Source organism: Marmota flaviventris, chromosome X, assembly GCF_047511675.1.
Source record: "Marmota flaviventris isolate mMarFla1 chromosome X, mMarFla1.hap1, whole genome shotgun sequence".
NCBI classification, from domain to species: Eukaryota; Metazoa; Chordata; class Mammalia; order Rodentia; family Sciuridae; genus Marmota; species Marmota flaviventris.
In genome coordinates this window covers 73,020,602-73,035,498 of record NC_092518.1, presented here as the reverse complement: position 1 = coordinate 73,035,498, position 14,897 = coordinate 73,020,602, and the positions used below count along the sequence as shown (strand labels likewise).

General features: G+C 40.6%; 1 protein-coding gene and 1 pseudogene across 1 annotated transcript in view; one reads left to right on the top strand and one right to left on the bottom strand.

Moving 5' to 3' along the window:
* Positions 1-2,776: 2,776 nt before the first annotated feature.
* The window catches only part of Gprasp3 (G protein-coupled receptor associated sorting protein family member 3), a 32,261-nt gene continuing 20,140 nt past the window's right edge, over positions 2,777-14,897 (bottom strand). Inside the window, 4 exon segments of the mRNA XM_071606608.1 lie at positions 2,777-5,273; positions 5,275-6,486; positions 7,020-7,098; positions 7,901-7,995. Of these exon segments, the coding sequence (XP_071462709.1) occupies positions 4,568-5,273; positions 5,275-6,191 (1,623 nt within the window). The 5' untranslated portion in view covers positions 6,192-6,486; positions 7,020-7,098; positions 7,901-7,995 and the 3' untranslated portion in view covers positions 2,777-4,567.
* Positions 8,046-12,583, top strand: LOC114091268 (glyceraldehyde-3-phosphate dehydrogenase-like; annotated as a pseudogene).

The following is a 14,897-nucleotide window of genomic DNA, read 5'->3' as shown; positions in this document are numbered from 1 at the left end:
ACACACAAAAAAGAATTCTGACCTATCACTTATACCACATATAAAACTTAACTCATAATGTATTACACATCCCTGGCCTTGAAACCTAGAGAAACAATAAAAATTTTAGAATAAAGGGTAAAGTATTTGTGACCTTGTTTAGGCAGAGATGTCTTATAGATAACACTAAAGCCTAGCTGGTGAAAGAATTGCTATTAATCACAAATTTTAAAACTCTGCTCTTCAAGACATCTTTAAAAGAATAGAAATTCCACAGATTGGGAGAAAATATTTATAAAACATATACCTGATAATGCACTTATATCCACTTCATATTTAAAAAAAAGTCATGGGGGCTGGAGATACAGCTCAGTTGGTAGAGTGCTTGTCTTGCATGCACAAGGACCTGGGTTAAATCCCCAGCACCAAAATAAATAAATAAATAAATCAACAACCGGATCTTTGAAAAACAGAAGTTTGCAGTTAGAAAGGCAATCATCAGAATACAAATAGTAATAAATGCTGGTGAGGATATGTGGGAAAATGTACACTTATACATTGTCGGTAGGACTGCAAATCAATACAAACACTTTGGAAAGCACTATGAAGATTTCTCAAAAGACTAGGAATGAAACCACCATATGACCCAGTGATTTCACTCCTAAGTATTTATAGAAAAGTACTAAAATCAGTATACTACAGCAATTCATGCATAACAATGTTATAGCACCACAATTCACAACATCCAAGTTATGAAACAAGTCTAGGTGTCCCTCAATTAATGATTAGATAAAGAAAACGTGGTATATATACACAATGGGGTTTTACTCAGCCTTAAAAAATGCAATTATTTCATTTTCTGGTAAATGGATGGAACTGGAGAGTATCTTGCTGAGTGACATAATCCATACTCAGAAAGTCAAGGGTCAAATGTTTTCTCATGTGCAGAAGCTAGAGAGTAATAAGGAATTTATAAAGGAGTAAGATCTCATGAAAATAGAAAAGAGAATAGTAGAGAAAAGAAAGGAGAACAAGGGGAAAGAGTCAAGGGATGAGAACGGGGAGGAACTGCAGAATGAAATCAACCAAAGGATATTAGGTATATATATGAATATATCATGATGAATTCCACTCTTATGAATAACTATAATGCAGCAATTAAGAATAAATTTTAAAATTGGGAAAGATTTACACATATTTCATTGAAGATATATGGATGGTAAATATGCATATGGAAAGATATTCAAGCTGGCTGACACCTATAATTCCAGCTACTTTGGGAGGCTGAGGAAAGAGAATCCCAAGTTGAAGGCCAGTCTGGGCAACTTAGCAAGACCCTTTCTTAAAATAAAAATTTAAAAAGGTAAATGGTATAGCATTTACCCAGCCTGTATAAGGACCTGGGTTCAATCCCCAGTATCTCTCTCTCTCTCTCTCTCTCTCTCTCTCTCTCTCTCTCACACACACACACACACACACACACACACACACCATTCAACATCTTCAGTCATCAGAGAAATGCTAATTACAACTACTATGATATGAATAACATTAAAAAGACTGACCATACCAACTACTAGCAATGATGTAGAGGAATCATAACTCTATACACTGCTGTGGGAATGTAAAATTGTACAATCACAATTCTTACATACCACTATGGAGTTGTAAAATTACATTATCAGGGTTGGAGCTGGGGCTGAGCGATAGAGCATTTGCCTAGCACAATGCTCAGCACCACATAAAAATAAATAGGGCTGGGTTGTGGCTCAGGGGTAGAGTGCTTGCCTAGTTTGCATGAGGCACTGGGTTTGATCCTTAGCACCACAAAAAAATATATATATTGTGTCCACCTTAAACTAAAAAATAAATATTTACAAAATAAATAAAATGATACTGTCCAACTACAAAAAAATACTTTTTAAAAAATTGCATAATCACTTTGAAAAATGTAAATATTACACATGTAACTACCATATGATCCAGCCATTCCACTCACTCCTAAGTATTTATTAAAACATATGTGCATAGAAACACAAGTACATTAATTATCACAGCAACTTTATTTGTAATAACCAAAATCTGAGCCCAAATGTCAACAGTTGAATGGACAAAAAAAAAAAAACTGAAAAAAGCCATAGACTACTACTTATAAAAAAAAAAATTAATGAACTACTGAGATAGATGACATGAATGAAACTCATACAATTATGCTAAGTGAAAGAAGCCAGGCTCCCCCCTTCCAAAAGAGAATGTGCTGTATAATTCTACTTGTATATGATTACAGAAAATGATTCTATTTTGTTAGAAAGCAGATCAGTAGTTGCCTGGGGACAGAGGGACACAGGGTCGGAGAGATTACAAAAAGGCACAAAGAAGCTTTTGGATATTTTCACTATTTTGATTGTTGTTATGGTATACACACACACACACACACACAAACATATATGTGTGTGTATATATATATACATATATATGAACATATATATGAATATGTAATTATCTGAAATTGTACACTTGAAATATGCAGTGTAATGTATGTCAACTATATCTCAATAAAGCTATTAAACAAAAAGCATGTGGTAGATCTGCATAGATCTGTATAATACTGAACTGGAAAAATAACTGTTAAGATAAAAGGGTGAGTTGCTGAATACTATTTTTGCAAAATAATAAATTTGTGCATATTGTATGTTAATATACAATAAAATATCATAAAACTACATCAACTGTTAACAGGAAAAATATTACATGATTCAAAAATATTCTGTAGAATCATATTTATTGACACAAAAAATACATTCACAATATACAGTTAGTTGTGAGGATACAAGTTACAAATAATATTTAAAGTGTGGTCTTGAGTTTCTTAACTGCCCCCAAATCTCAAATCACTGGATGGTTTCATTGCATAATAACTTTCTCTACAACTTAGACCAGGGTCTGTAATCATTACCATGAGTCTTAAAGAATTCAACCATAGCCTGAAATCTTGAGATACTTTCAAGACCATGTGGACTTCCAGGAATCACTGTCTTGTATGTTGAGACAGTAGTGCCACTCTTGCTTTCCTATTTTGTATTATTGAAGCTGCAGCTCTGGATGTAAATTTCTCCAATTAATTTTATTCTCAGTTTCAGCTAGTACAAATGCAGAAAATGCACTTGCCAACTAGTAAAAGATACAGCATTTAGCCTTTCATATGACACATAGGAGAATAAACCATAAATGCTAAAAAGTTAAGGTATGATTTTGCAAAGAGAAAGAAAGCAACTACCTTTTCAAATGCAGAGTGCGAAATATTCAGAATGATTTCTCTCTTTTTGAAAAGAGGACACATTAATAGAAAAAGACAGGGTATATAAGAACTTTCAATTTCTGACAACTCCACACCCACATCTTATTCATTCAACACCTACTATTTCCCAGATGCTGCTGGGTAAAAAATATATATTCATCTCAGACCTTCCTCTTAACCTCCAGCCAGGTATAGCCAAATGCCTAGTGATAAGTGCATTTGTCTACCCATAGAAGTGACATAATCCACTGCAAAATTAAACAATTACAACCAGTCTCTGAGCTTTGAAAGCCACCACCTAAAAAAGTGAAGGACTGTAAGGTCGTGTGGAAAGATGGGGTCTGGTGTAGGAAGAGCAATGCCACCTGCCTGCTGTGGGAATCTAGGAAATGTTCTCATTCATTGGAGGGTATCCAGAATAATAAGCTTTAATTATAACATAAATATCTAGTTCATGGGATCACTGCAAAAGGAGGGAAAATTTTTGTAAAATATAGTGTCAATACAGTGTCTGACACAGTAGGCACTCAATAAGTATTTTCTCCCCACTCATACCTCCCTTTTCTTCTGTGAGATGTATCTGACATAAATGAAATAGCCTAATGATTTAAGAGTTATAAATGTAGTAGCAAAATAAAAAAAATGAACAAACATTACATTTTATCTGGAATGCAGGGCCATTTCTATATTATAGAATGAGTGTCTGATATAGCTGGAATAGGGGAAAAATAGACATTTCTCTTAAACAGTTGTAAGAACACCTGCCTCCTTTATATATTGAGAAGTCATATTTGGCAATGAGCATATGTGGGTGTGTGTGGGTGTGTGGGTGTGTGTGTGTACACACACACACACACACACACACACATATATATGCTATAAGTATTACTGGTTACCTTTTTGTGTATATATGCCATATTACTGTAACTAGATAATAATATTCTTTTTTGCCATTTCAAGCTACAAATGGACCTAAGAAAATACCAATGATCAAGCTAGCTTATGTATAATGAACTGATTCACTATCTTATTAAGTAAAACGTTAAAAATCTGCCAGTCTAGACAAGATAGACATCAACAAACATTTGACCTCTAGATTTAATATTCATTTGATACACCAAAACACTAGCTCTGAGCTAGAGCCTATCACAGGTATCATTATGTTAAAGAAGCAATGTATATTTTGTGCACACTCTAACAACCAAAACATTATGCAAGGTTCTTTGGGAATGTACAGCCTGTCAGAATTTGAAGATTGTTCAGTGACTGTTCTCTTCTTTTTGGCTCATTTTACATTGCTTGAATAATCCCCTTAACGTCACGGAAAATGGCCGTAAGTGTATTATAACTCATATGATCAACAACTACAATTGAGCCCTTTCTGATATGCTCCTTTATGTTAATAAATATGGCCACAGCACTAACGAGGTTGGCTTTTGCCTCATTCTGGTTAAAAATGAGTTTTAATGCTGCCAATGCCTTCATATTGATCATGTCTCTGGCTGCAGTTGGATTTTCAGACATATTTAAAAGTACTTTCAAGACAAGGTTTCTAGTTTTACGATTTCCCTGGGATAGCAAATGGAAAAGCTCTGAAAAGTAATTGGCAACAATGTAGTGATGAATAGTATCAGTAGTCAGTTGCCCTAGTATCTTTAATCCAGATTGCTGTCCAGGTGAGTCCAAGGGGAAAGACATGGTTTCCTTACACATATGTTTCACATGTAATTCCAACTTGCGTTGTCTTTCATCCCCAGAAGGAGGATTCAGAGTAATCACAGTCTTTTTTCTCATTTCTGTGGAAGGAAAACTGAGCAAGCTTTCAATAAGTGTCACTACGCCCACTTCATTAATGAATTCTTGGGCAAATGGATGAACATTATGGATACCCATTGCAATCTGTGCTATTTTATGAATGAGAGGATCAGTAGTTGACTTAAGTATGCCAATAAGCTTTTCAAATTCCTCAGAATCCATGTAACATTCCATTTTGCAAGCAAGCAAATGGCTTAATCCCATTTACCTCTCTGATCTTGATTTGGCGTCTGATTTCATCTATCGTCTGAATGCAAGGGTCAGAACCAAATGGGTACTCAGGGATAGGCTGTAAGTTTGAGCGAGCACTCCTAGAAGGGCAGGCTGCTGCAGCTGAAGAATGAGCAGCTTCCTCAGATGAGGCCAGGACAATATATGAAGAAGGCTTTGGCTCAGATGGGACCTGGGATCTAAAACCTAACACTGCTGGAGTTACAGCAGGGGCTTTGGGCCAGATAGTTACCTCAGACCAGTCCTTTGGCCTATTTTTCTCATTAATTTCATCTACAGGCTGAGGCCTAACTATCCGGCTTACAGGCTTAGGATTAGGGTCAAAACTAGCATCATCTCCTTCCCAAAACCAGCTCCCAATAACATTCTCTTCTTCTTCCTCCTCATCCCCTGACCTATTCTTGCTGCTAACCCCAGGTGTAGGCTCCAATTCAGGACGAACTTGGCCACCAACATGAGCTTTATTTTCATCTTTAGCACTGGTACGATTACTAGCTTCATCTCCCTTCCAAAACCAAGAATTGATACTGGCTTCTTGCCCAGCCCAGAACCAGGTATCAACACTGGCATTATCTTTACATGTGGAGCTGGTAGCCTCATGCTCAGCCTTGGGACTGATATTTGCCATGGCTTTCACTGGAGCCTTAGGCTCTGACAGGGCTCCTTCCTTATTCTCAGCAACAACCCTGTTTTTAGATATTGCTTTTGTCTCTGCAACTGCATCTGTTTTAGGCCGTGCCTTGGCTTTTGCTTTGGTTACAGGTTTGGCTGTGCCAGTAGCTTCCCTCTCTGCTCCACCTTTAGCCTGTACATTTGTTCTTTTTTCAGTTTTGGCCTGGGCTTTAGCCTTATTCTTTGTCCCAGGCATGCTTGAATACCAGTTATACAGTCTTGTCCAGTCCTAGCCTTCGTTCTCAGTGTGTCCCAGGTCAGTGTCTCTACACTCTTTTTTATTGGGTCAGAGATGAACTTGGTAGCAAGAGTCAATTGTCAGTTTAGCAGTCACACAGTCCCCTTTCTAAGCACACAACCTCTGTCGATGATACAGATAGAGTAGAGGAATACATGGGCTGGGGGAGGATGATGGTTGCTGAATGCAGACCTGTTGAATGTGAAGATCTTCTACCAATTTGAGACCACCACAGCCACAACTGGAGAGAAATCTGAGGTGAAGAAAAAATGGGCTTTGAGTCTCCTGCGACTTTGCCTCTCTATACATAGTTACATAGAAAAACACGATAGTAGAGATGATTGTATGGCAGAAGTGGATTAGTAAAAAACTCTGCTACCTGGGCATGATGGCTCACACCTGTAATCCCAGTGACTCAGAAGCTGAGGCAGGAGGATCGCAAGTTTGAGGCCAGCCTCAGCAGTCAAGCATGACCCCAAGCAACTTAGTGAGACCATGTCACAAAATAAAAAATGAAAAGTGCTGAGGCTATAGCTCAGTGTTAAAGTACTAAAAAAAACAAGAAAACTCTGTTAACTCATTTTATTCCTTGTACATCCCACTAATGCCCAAAACATCCTGCCCAAGTACTAACATTCTTTTTTTTTCCACTGTATTAAACACAACAATAGTGGTAGATAAGCTTGCTGAATGTAGAATTGGATAAGGAGTGTCCAATCCCTTTGGTGCCATAGTGATACATACTAATAAACACTATAGGTCCATACAGACAGGTTTCACACCAACCTGCACTGTTCTGATGCAATGTTGTCCTTCTTCCTTGCTTTCAGTATTGATAGGAGCAACAGTTGACCCTTAAACAGACCTATGGACAAAAATACACGTGGTATTGCAATTGTGAGTATTTGCTAGACTGACTGCACTTTGGTATCTTAATACGTAGAGATTTTTACATATCACTTCTGCCCCACCCTGGTTTTCCTCATGGCTTCCCTCCCCATTTCCTGTTCCAATATCAACCAATTACCTACCTATAGGTATAACCTTGGCTTATCCTGCCCACATTATCTGTACACAAATGTGAGGGCCAAGTTGTTGGGAAAGTTGGAAGACAATGTCTCCAAGACATGATCTGGTCTCAACCACTTGCCAAAAGCCACCCCTAACCCCAATCAACAGGGGTATTCATGCACTCACACCTAACCTGGATCCAAATGAATACTTTTCCTTTTTTCTTAATTACCTTCCAAGTGAACAGCTACCTACAGATCCCTACAGGAATCTAGAAAGAAAAGACCTACAGATAGAAGAAAAAAAAACCCAAAAACAGAAGAGACTGAGATGGTACAATACACTTGATGGGGTTATAACATGCTTTTGCATATTCAAGGCTATGTCAAATGTCTCCCACTAGTCTGCTCCCCCCAGAGATTCCCAAGCCAAACCCCTCCAGACCTGTAGTATATCTGATTATATTTCCTTTCAACTCTGGAGTCAGTCATTTTCCCACAAAGGATACACCTCTTTCCCTGAACAAAAATATGAAGTACAGGAATAGGTAGTGGAACTTAGACAACTGTTTAGAAAGCAGGCAGGGAAACTAATGTGCATTATTATTATTTCAATGCCATCTTTGCATGCTGCCAATCCCCATACATAGATCCTACCTCATTTATGCCAGCCTGGTCACAAAGGAGGGGTCCTCATGAAATGCTATCCTTGGCACCAAAGAAGAGTCCCCTGGTTACAGAAGAGTCAGTACCTATAAAAAGAAGCAGACATTCAGTAAACAATCAAGACAATATGTTAACAATGGTAGAAAAACATGTTAGATTTCCAGAATCCAAGTTTGAACACCTCCTTTTTGACCACGAGGAACAAAGTAAATGAAGTCTAGCATTCTCACCATTTCTCAGAAACATCACAAAACCTTCTGTTGAACTATTTCTGTATTAAAAAAAAAATGAGAGGGAATGTGAGGCTGTGATGGGTGATGTTTGGGTTTCCAGAAAAAGAAACCAAAGAAGCAGACTGACTTCAAATGTTCTAAATATATCATTCAGAGAGACTTCCCATTTACTCTGACCTGCTATTCTCACACATCAAAATATTATTTATAGTGCACCGGGATTTTAAGAAAAATAGATTTTGTATGCCAAAATAAACACCACACCATTAATTTACATGGCCTGTTGCTACGAAATTCTACCATCTTGACCATTTGGTTGTACTAAATTGGGCATGGGAATCTAAATATAGAATGGAATAAGACAGTGTTGTACTAAAGGCTGATGAACATTTCATTTCAATTTCCTCTTAACTCTCACTGCTCCCATTTCCTAGAACACACCAGACCTACCTCACACAATGAGAGACTTTCACATCAACCAGGTGCCTGTGGGAAGCGACAGCACCCAGGACTCAGGACTCAGGGTCCAACAGGCCCCTTTCTGGAACCCGCTGTTGTGACAAAGGCGACCAACCTCCCGCTAAGCCAACTGGGCTGGACAGAGCTTGGACAACAGCCCCTACTCCTGTTCCCGCCCACTTTGGCCTCCAGGGCGCCCCCCAGGCCCCCGCCCCAGCTCCCAAGCCATTTCTCCCTCACAGGCTTCCCCCAGGGCTCTCACCGGACACAGACAAAGTCAAGACGGGAAGGAAGTCTGAGAAGCAGCTGCTGCAGTTGGCCTCTGGAAGCTCTTCTGGAGGCTCTCTGGACACCCCGCCCCCTGCCCCGACCCAGGCGGGTCACCGCCGCTTCCTCACCAGGGATCCCCAGGCTCCACACACCCCTCTCAGGGACCGGCTCCCGCCAACTCGCTGTCTCCTCGCCGGGCTGCCAGAGTCTGGAGTGGGCAAGCTATCACTCCTGCGTGCCGCACTTGCCTTCACAGGCTCAGGGCCCAGGACATCGGGATTCCTCTCTTCTCCTTTTCGGTCCTGTCCTCTGGCAGCTCCACACTGGGACTCCCACCGCTTTCCGTGCTAGCAGAATTGCCAAGAGGCGTCCCGCCCCCACGCCTCTGCACCAAACCGGGCAGGGGCTGCGCAGGATGCGGCAAGAACTGCTCGCCTCGAGGGTGTCGGGAAGGGGGGCGGAGGGATATGGCGCGAATGGGCTCGACGCCCCCTCCCAGGCCCACCGTAGTTCCGACCAAGAGGTGGGCGGGGCCAGCGCGAGCCCGGGTCTGAGGGGCGGCTTAGCACCAGCAGCCTCAGTAAGACCCCGCACACCCTAGCGTGCAGACCACCACCCAGTCTCCCGCGCACCTACTCCTGGTGGGACTGGCGAGAGGGCGGGCGGCTGGGGGCTGTGGGGAATGGTATCAGGAGGTCGGTAAGCGCCGCGCCGGCGGGAGCTGCGGATGAATACAAAACCTTCCCGCTGTGCCTGCCCCCTCCTTCCACTCCCTTTCCTTCCGAGAGGGTCAGGGGAGTGGGTGTCAGGACTGCAGACTGCGGGGCTGGAAGGGACGGACAGGTGACTTCACTACAGACTGACTAGGGGCCTCTGGGATGGCTCTTCCTCCATGTTTTTCCTTTACAGCTTCCTGGAGCCATGGAAGGGAGGAAAGTAACTCCTGTTGCTTAGGAAACTGAGGTGGGGCTGCCTTTAAAGGCCTTACCTCTGCGCCCTTTTCAAAGGAAGATTGACCTAGACCCTTTGCCCTAAGTGACCTATTACTGCTCTGCGCCAACAGTTACTCTTCTGCCACACTGGTAGTATCTCACTTCAAATGGGAATTCACTTGGCCATTAGGTCATCCCACAGCTGTCCAAGTCAAGGCCTGCTCCGCCAGGACTCCCTGGTAGCCATACACTCCTCACCCTGGTGCCCCACTCCTGGATCCCTGTACATTGCTCTGTTAGAGAAAGAGACCAGTACCCATGTACATTCGCAAGACAGATTTCAGCTCCTTTCCTCAACTTCCCCTTTCTCTCAGCCCTGCTTCCTGTTTAATAAATGCATGTGCATTTTTCCTCCTGATTATATACAATTTTGACACTCTCCAAAGGTGGAGTGTTTGAATTAAGAGTATATATTCCATGAAAGATGGGCTCCCTTTTCAGTATTTTTCACCACTCTATCCTCAGCTTCTAAGTAGACAGTGGTAAGGAGTTAAGGTGCCATTGAGTCATGAAAATTCCATAGTACTCTTTATTGTTTTCAGCTCTATGTTAATATTCTATAGCTATGTCTTTATCTGTGATGCCTGTTAAACCCAGCACTTGGCCCAGAGTCAGTCACCCAGGAGATTCTGCCTACATAGCTTTTCAGTGCAGAAAGGGAGCAAGAGGCAAGTACAGAGATTGTGAGTCAATTCCTGAAGCACACACATTTTAGAAATACTAAGAATACCTCCATTTTAAATTATTAGACACAAAAAGGCAGCAAAAATTAATGATTCTTTTATTTGTTAATTTGTATTCCCTTTGGGAGTCCCTCAATCTGACACACCTGTATATGTGATTTTCAAGGTACTGATTTTGTAAGCTGAGCATCCATTCCTTAACCAAAATGCTTGGGAGCAGAAATGTTTAAAGGTTGTGCATCTTTAATCCCAAAATCTGAAGTGCTCCAAAATCAGAAACTTAAGTTTGAAGTATCTCAAGCTTAGTATTTGGAGTATGGGAGAATTCAGATTGAATATGCACAACCTCAAAGTCTGTCTGAAATACTTCCGGTCCCAAGCATTTTGGATAAGGGATAAGGCATAAAGGATATTCAATCTGTATGTACAAGGACATTCACTAGAAGTATTTCTTATAACAATAATTGTAAATAATCTATATGTCCATCAATAGGGAAAGTAAACTTGTTTGGTACACTTATTTGATAAAGTTCTATTCTACTTTATTGTGATATCAGAAAGAGTGAAGCAGCTCTCTATATGCCAAAATGGAAATAATTCCAGATCCAATGTTAAGTGAAAATGGAAGTTGTAAAGTAATACATATGATTCCTTTTATGGTAATCATGTTTTGTTTAAAAAAAAAGATATACACATACATTACATATGTGTGCATATGTATGTGTGGAATGTGTCTATACCAAATTGCTAAGTGATTATCTCTGGGGAGGCCCTGTTTCACAATCAGCCACATCTCATGCAGTGCCAGTTGTGTTCCTGAGACACAGTGGTGAGGGTTGAATGAATTTGACCATATTGGGTACCTGGTCACCAGGTATATATATTTAATTCTATTAAAGTGGATATTGTTGTCATCAATGACACATTCATTGACTTCAACTACATTGTCTATGTGTTCTGGCATTATTCCATCCATGGAAAGTTCAATGTCACAATCAAGTCTAGGAATGTGAAGCTTGTAATCAATGGGAGGTCCATCTCCATCTTCCAAGAGCAAGCTCCTGCCAACATCAAAGGGGTGGTGCTGGTGCTGAATATGCCATGGAGTGCACTATGGTGTCTTCACTACTATGGAAAAGGCCAGGGCTCATTTGAAGGGTGGTGCTAAAATGGCAATCATCTCTGCCTCTTCTTATGCCCCCATGTTTGTGATGTGTGTGAACTCCCTCAAGATCATCAGCAATGCCTCCCACATCACCAACTGCTTAGCTCCCCTGGCCAAAGACACCCATGACAACTTTAGCATTCTGGAAGGACTAATACCCAGAGTCCATGCTATCACTGCCACTCAGACAGTGGACTGCCTCACCAGGAAACTGGCATGATGGCTGTGGGGCTGCCCAGGACATCATCCCTGCATCCACTAACACTGCCAATGCCGTGAGCAACATTATTTCTGAACTGAATAGGAAGCTCACTGGCATAGCCTTCATTGTGCCCACCCCCAATATGTCATTCATGAATCTGACTTACCACCTGGAGAAAGCTGCCAAATATGACATCAAGAAGGTAGTGAATGCCAGGCATGGTGGCACATGCTTGTAATCCCAGAAGCTTGGGTGGCTGAGGCAGTAGGACCACATGTTCAAAGCCAGCCTCAACAACTTAGTGAGGCCCTAAGCAACTTAGTGAGACCCTGCCTCTAAATAAAATATAAAAAGGGATGGGGATGTGGTTCAGTGGTTAAGCGTCCCTGGTTTCAATCCCTGGTACCAAACATAAATAAATAAATAATACGAGTTGGTGAAGCTGGCATCAGAGGGCCCCCTCAAGGGCATCCTGAGTTACACTAAGGATCAGGTTCTCTCATATGACTTAAACAGTGATATCCACTCTTCCACCTTCAATCCTGGGGCTGGTATTGCCCTCAACAATCACTTTGTCAAGTTCATTTTCTGGTATTATGGTGAATTTGGATACAGCAACAGAGTGAGAGACTTTATGGTTTATGTGGCATCCAAAGAGTTAGGCCCCTGATCCACCCACCCCAGGAAGAACACGAGAGAAAAAGAGAGACCCTCAGCTGCTGGGGAGACCCTGCCACAAAACTCAATCCCTCATCACACTAAGAATCTCACCCCCCTCCCAGTATCCATCCCAGACTCCTGAAGAAGCAGATGGCCTTAGGGAACCCTACTGTCACTTTCTCAGCAATAAAGTCCACAGCACCCCAAGAGGGGGGGAGGGGGAGGGAGGGGGAGAGAGAGAGAGAGAGAACTTTAAAGTGAATTCTGTTGTATTATTCAAATTCTATAGGGCTAGGAGGTGTAATTCACTTATAAGAACAGAGAAAAATTATATACTTAAAACACACTTGTAAATGAGATTCTCATCTGCTTTTTTTTTAGAGAGTGAGAGAGAGAATTTTTTTAATATCTATTTTTTAGTTTTCGGTGGACACAACGTCTTTGTTTGTATGTGGTGCTGAGGATCAAACCCAGGCCGCACGCATGCCAGGCGAGCCACATCCCCAGCCATCTCATGTGATTTTGATGAATGCATTAGTAGCATAGTGGTTTTAGAACAAGAGAGTGAAAATTCCCTCTTCCTGGTTTGGTTAAACTGTACCTGAGTATTACATGTGAGGATGGTTGTTAACACACTGAGATGAACAATGATGAGGGCACTAGCAAGCATGTCTTCATTTATTTCTACTCCAGTGCTCTACTTTTCTTTATTTAGATGTAAGTTTCTAATCAATATTATTGTTTCTTCTCCCTGAAGAATTTCTTTTTGTGTATGTGTGGGGAGAGTTTACTGGGGACTGAACCCAGGGATGCTTAAAGACTGAGCACATCCTCAGCCCTTTATTTTTTATACTGAGACAGGGTCTCACTAAGTTGCGTAGGTCCTCAATAAGTTGCGGAGGCTGGCTTTGAACTTGTAATGCTCCTGGCTCAGCCTCTGAGGTGCTGCCTGATAAATTTCTTAACCTTATTTGTGGAGCAGGTCTTCTGGCAATGAATATCCTCCATTCTTATTTGTCTGAGAAATTATTTTTTCTTTGTGTTTGAAGGACAATTCCAGTGGTCATAGAAATGTAGGGTTTAAAAAAAATCTAGGTGTAGATGGACACAATACCTTTATTTTATTCATTTATTTTTATGTGGTGCTGAGGATTGAACCCAGTGCCTCACCTGTGCTAGGCAAGTGCTCTACCACTGAGCCACAACCCCAACCCAAAGGTTGATGCTTTTCATTTTAAATATTTCACTGCATTTTCTTATTTTATTAGAGCTTTGTAGTTATACATAGTAGTTGGGTTCATCCTCACAAAAACAAACATACATGGAATTTGGTATGTTTGTTCAAATCCTCCCTTCTCCCACCCTATTTCCTCTCGTACTCTCTCCCCTCCCCTGTCCTCCTACCTCTACTCTACTAATTCTTTTCACTCATCTATTTATTTATATTTAATTGGTTCTTTTTTACTTATACATAAAGGTGAAATTCCCTATTGTATATTTATATATTTACATGATTTTTTTAATTTAATTTTTTATTTGTTGTTTTTAGATATACATTACAATAGGGTATATTCTGACATACACTCTGCCTCTCAATCTCTTTCTTCTATACTACTGATTTCCCTATATCTTTATGATATCCTATCTTTCCCTCCTCCTTTCCTTTATTTTACCCTTAACTTCCACACATGAGAGAAATCATTTGACCTTTGAGTTTGTCTTATTTCACTTAGCATGATATTCTCCATTTCCATTTGTTTACTGGCAAATGCCAAAATTTCATTTTTTCTTTATGGCTGAGTAGAACTCTACTGCGTATACATACCACAATTTTCAATCCATTCATCTATTGATGGGCACCTGAATTGATTTCATAATTTAGCTATTGCAAATTGTGCTGCAATTATAAACATTGAGGTGGCTATATCACTATAGTATGCTGATTTTCAATCTTTTGGGAAAATACCAAGGAGTGAGATACCTGGGTTGTGTGGTGGTTCCATCCCTAGTTTTTTTTTTTTTTTTTTTTTTTAATATCCTTGCTGTGTTTGGCATACAGCTTTATTACTCCAAATCTTCTTAGGAACAACTTTTGCCATCCCTAGTTTTTTTGAGGAATCTCCATACTGCTTTCTAGAGTGGTTGTACTTGTCTGCAATCCCACCAAAAATGTACAAGTGTACTTTTTTCCCACAACCTCACCAGCATTTATTATTGTTTGTATTCTTTCTTTAAATATTTATTTTTTAGCTTTAGATGGACACAGTATCTTTATTTTATATGGTGCTGAGGATCAATCCCACTGCCTCATGCATACTAGGTGA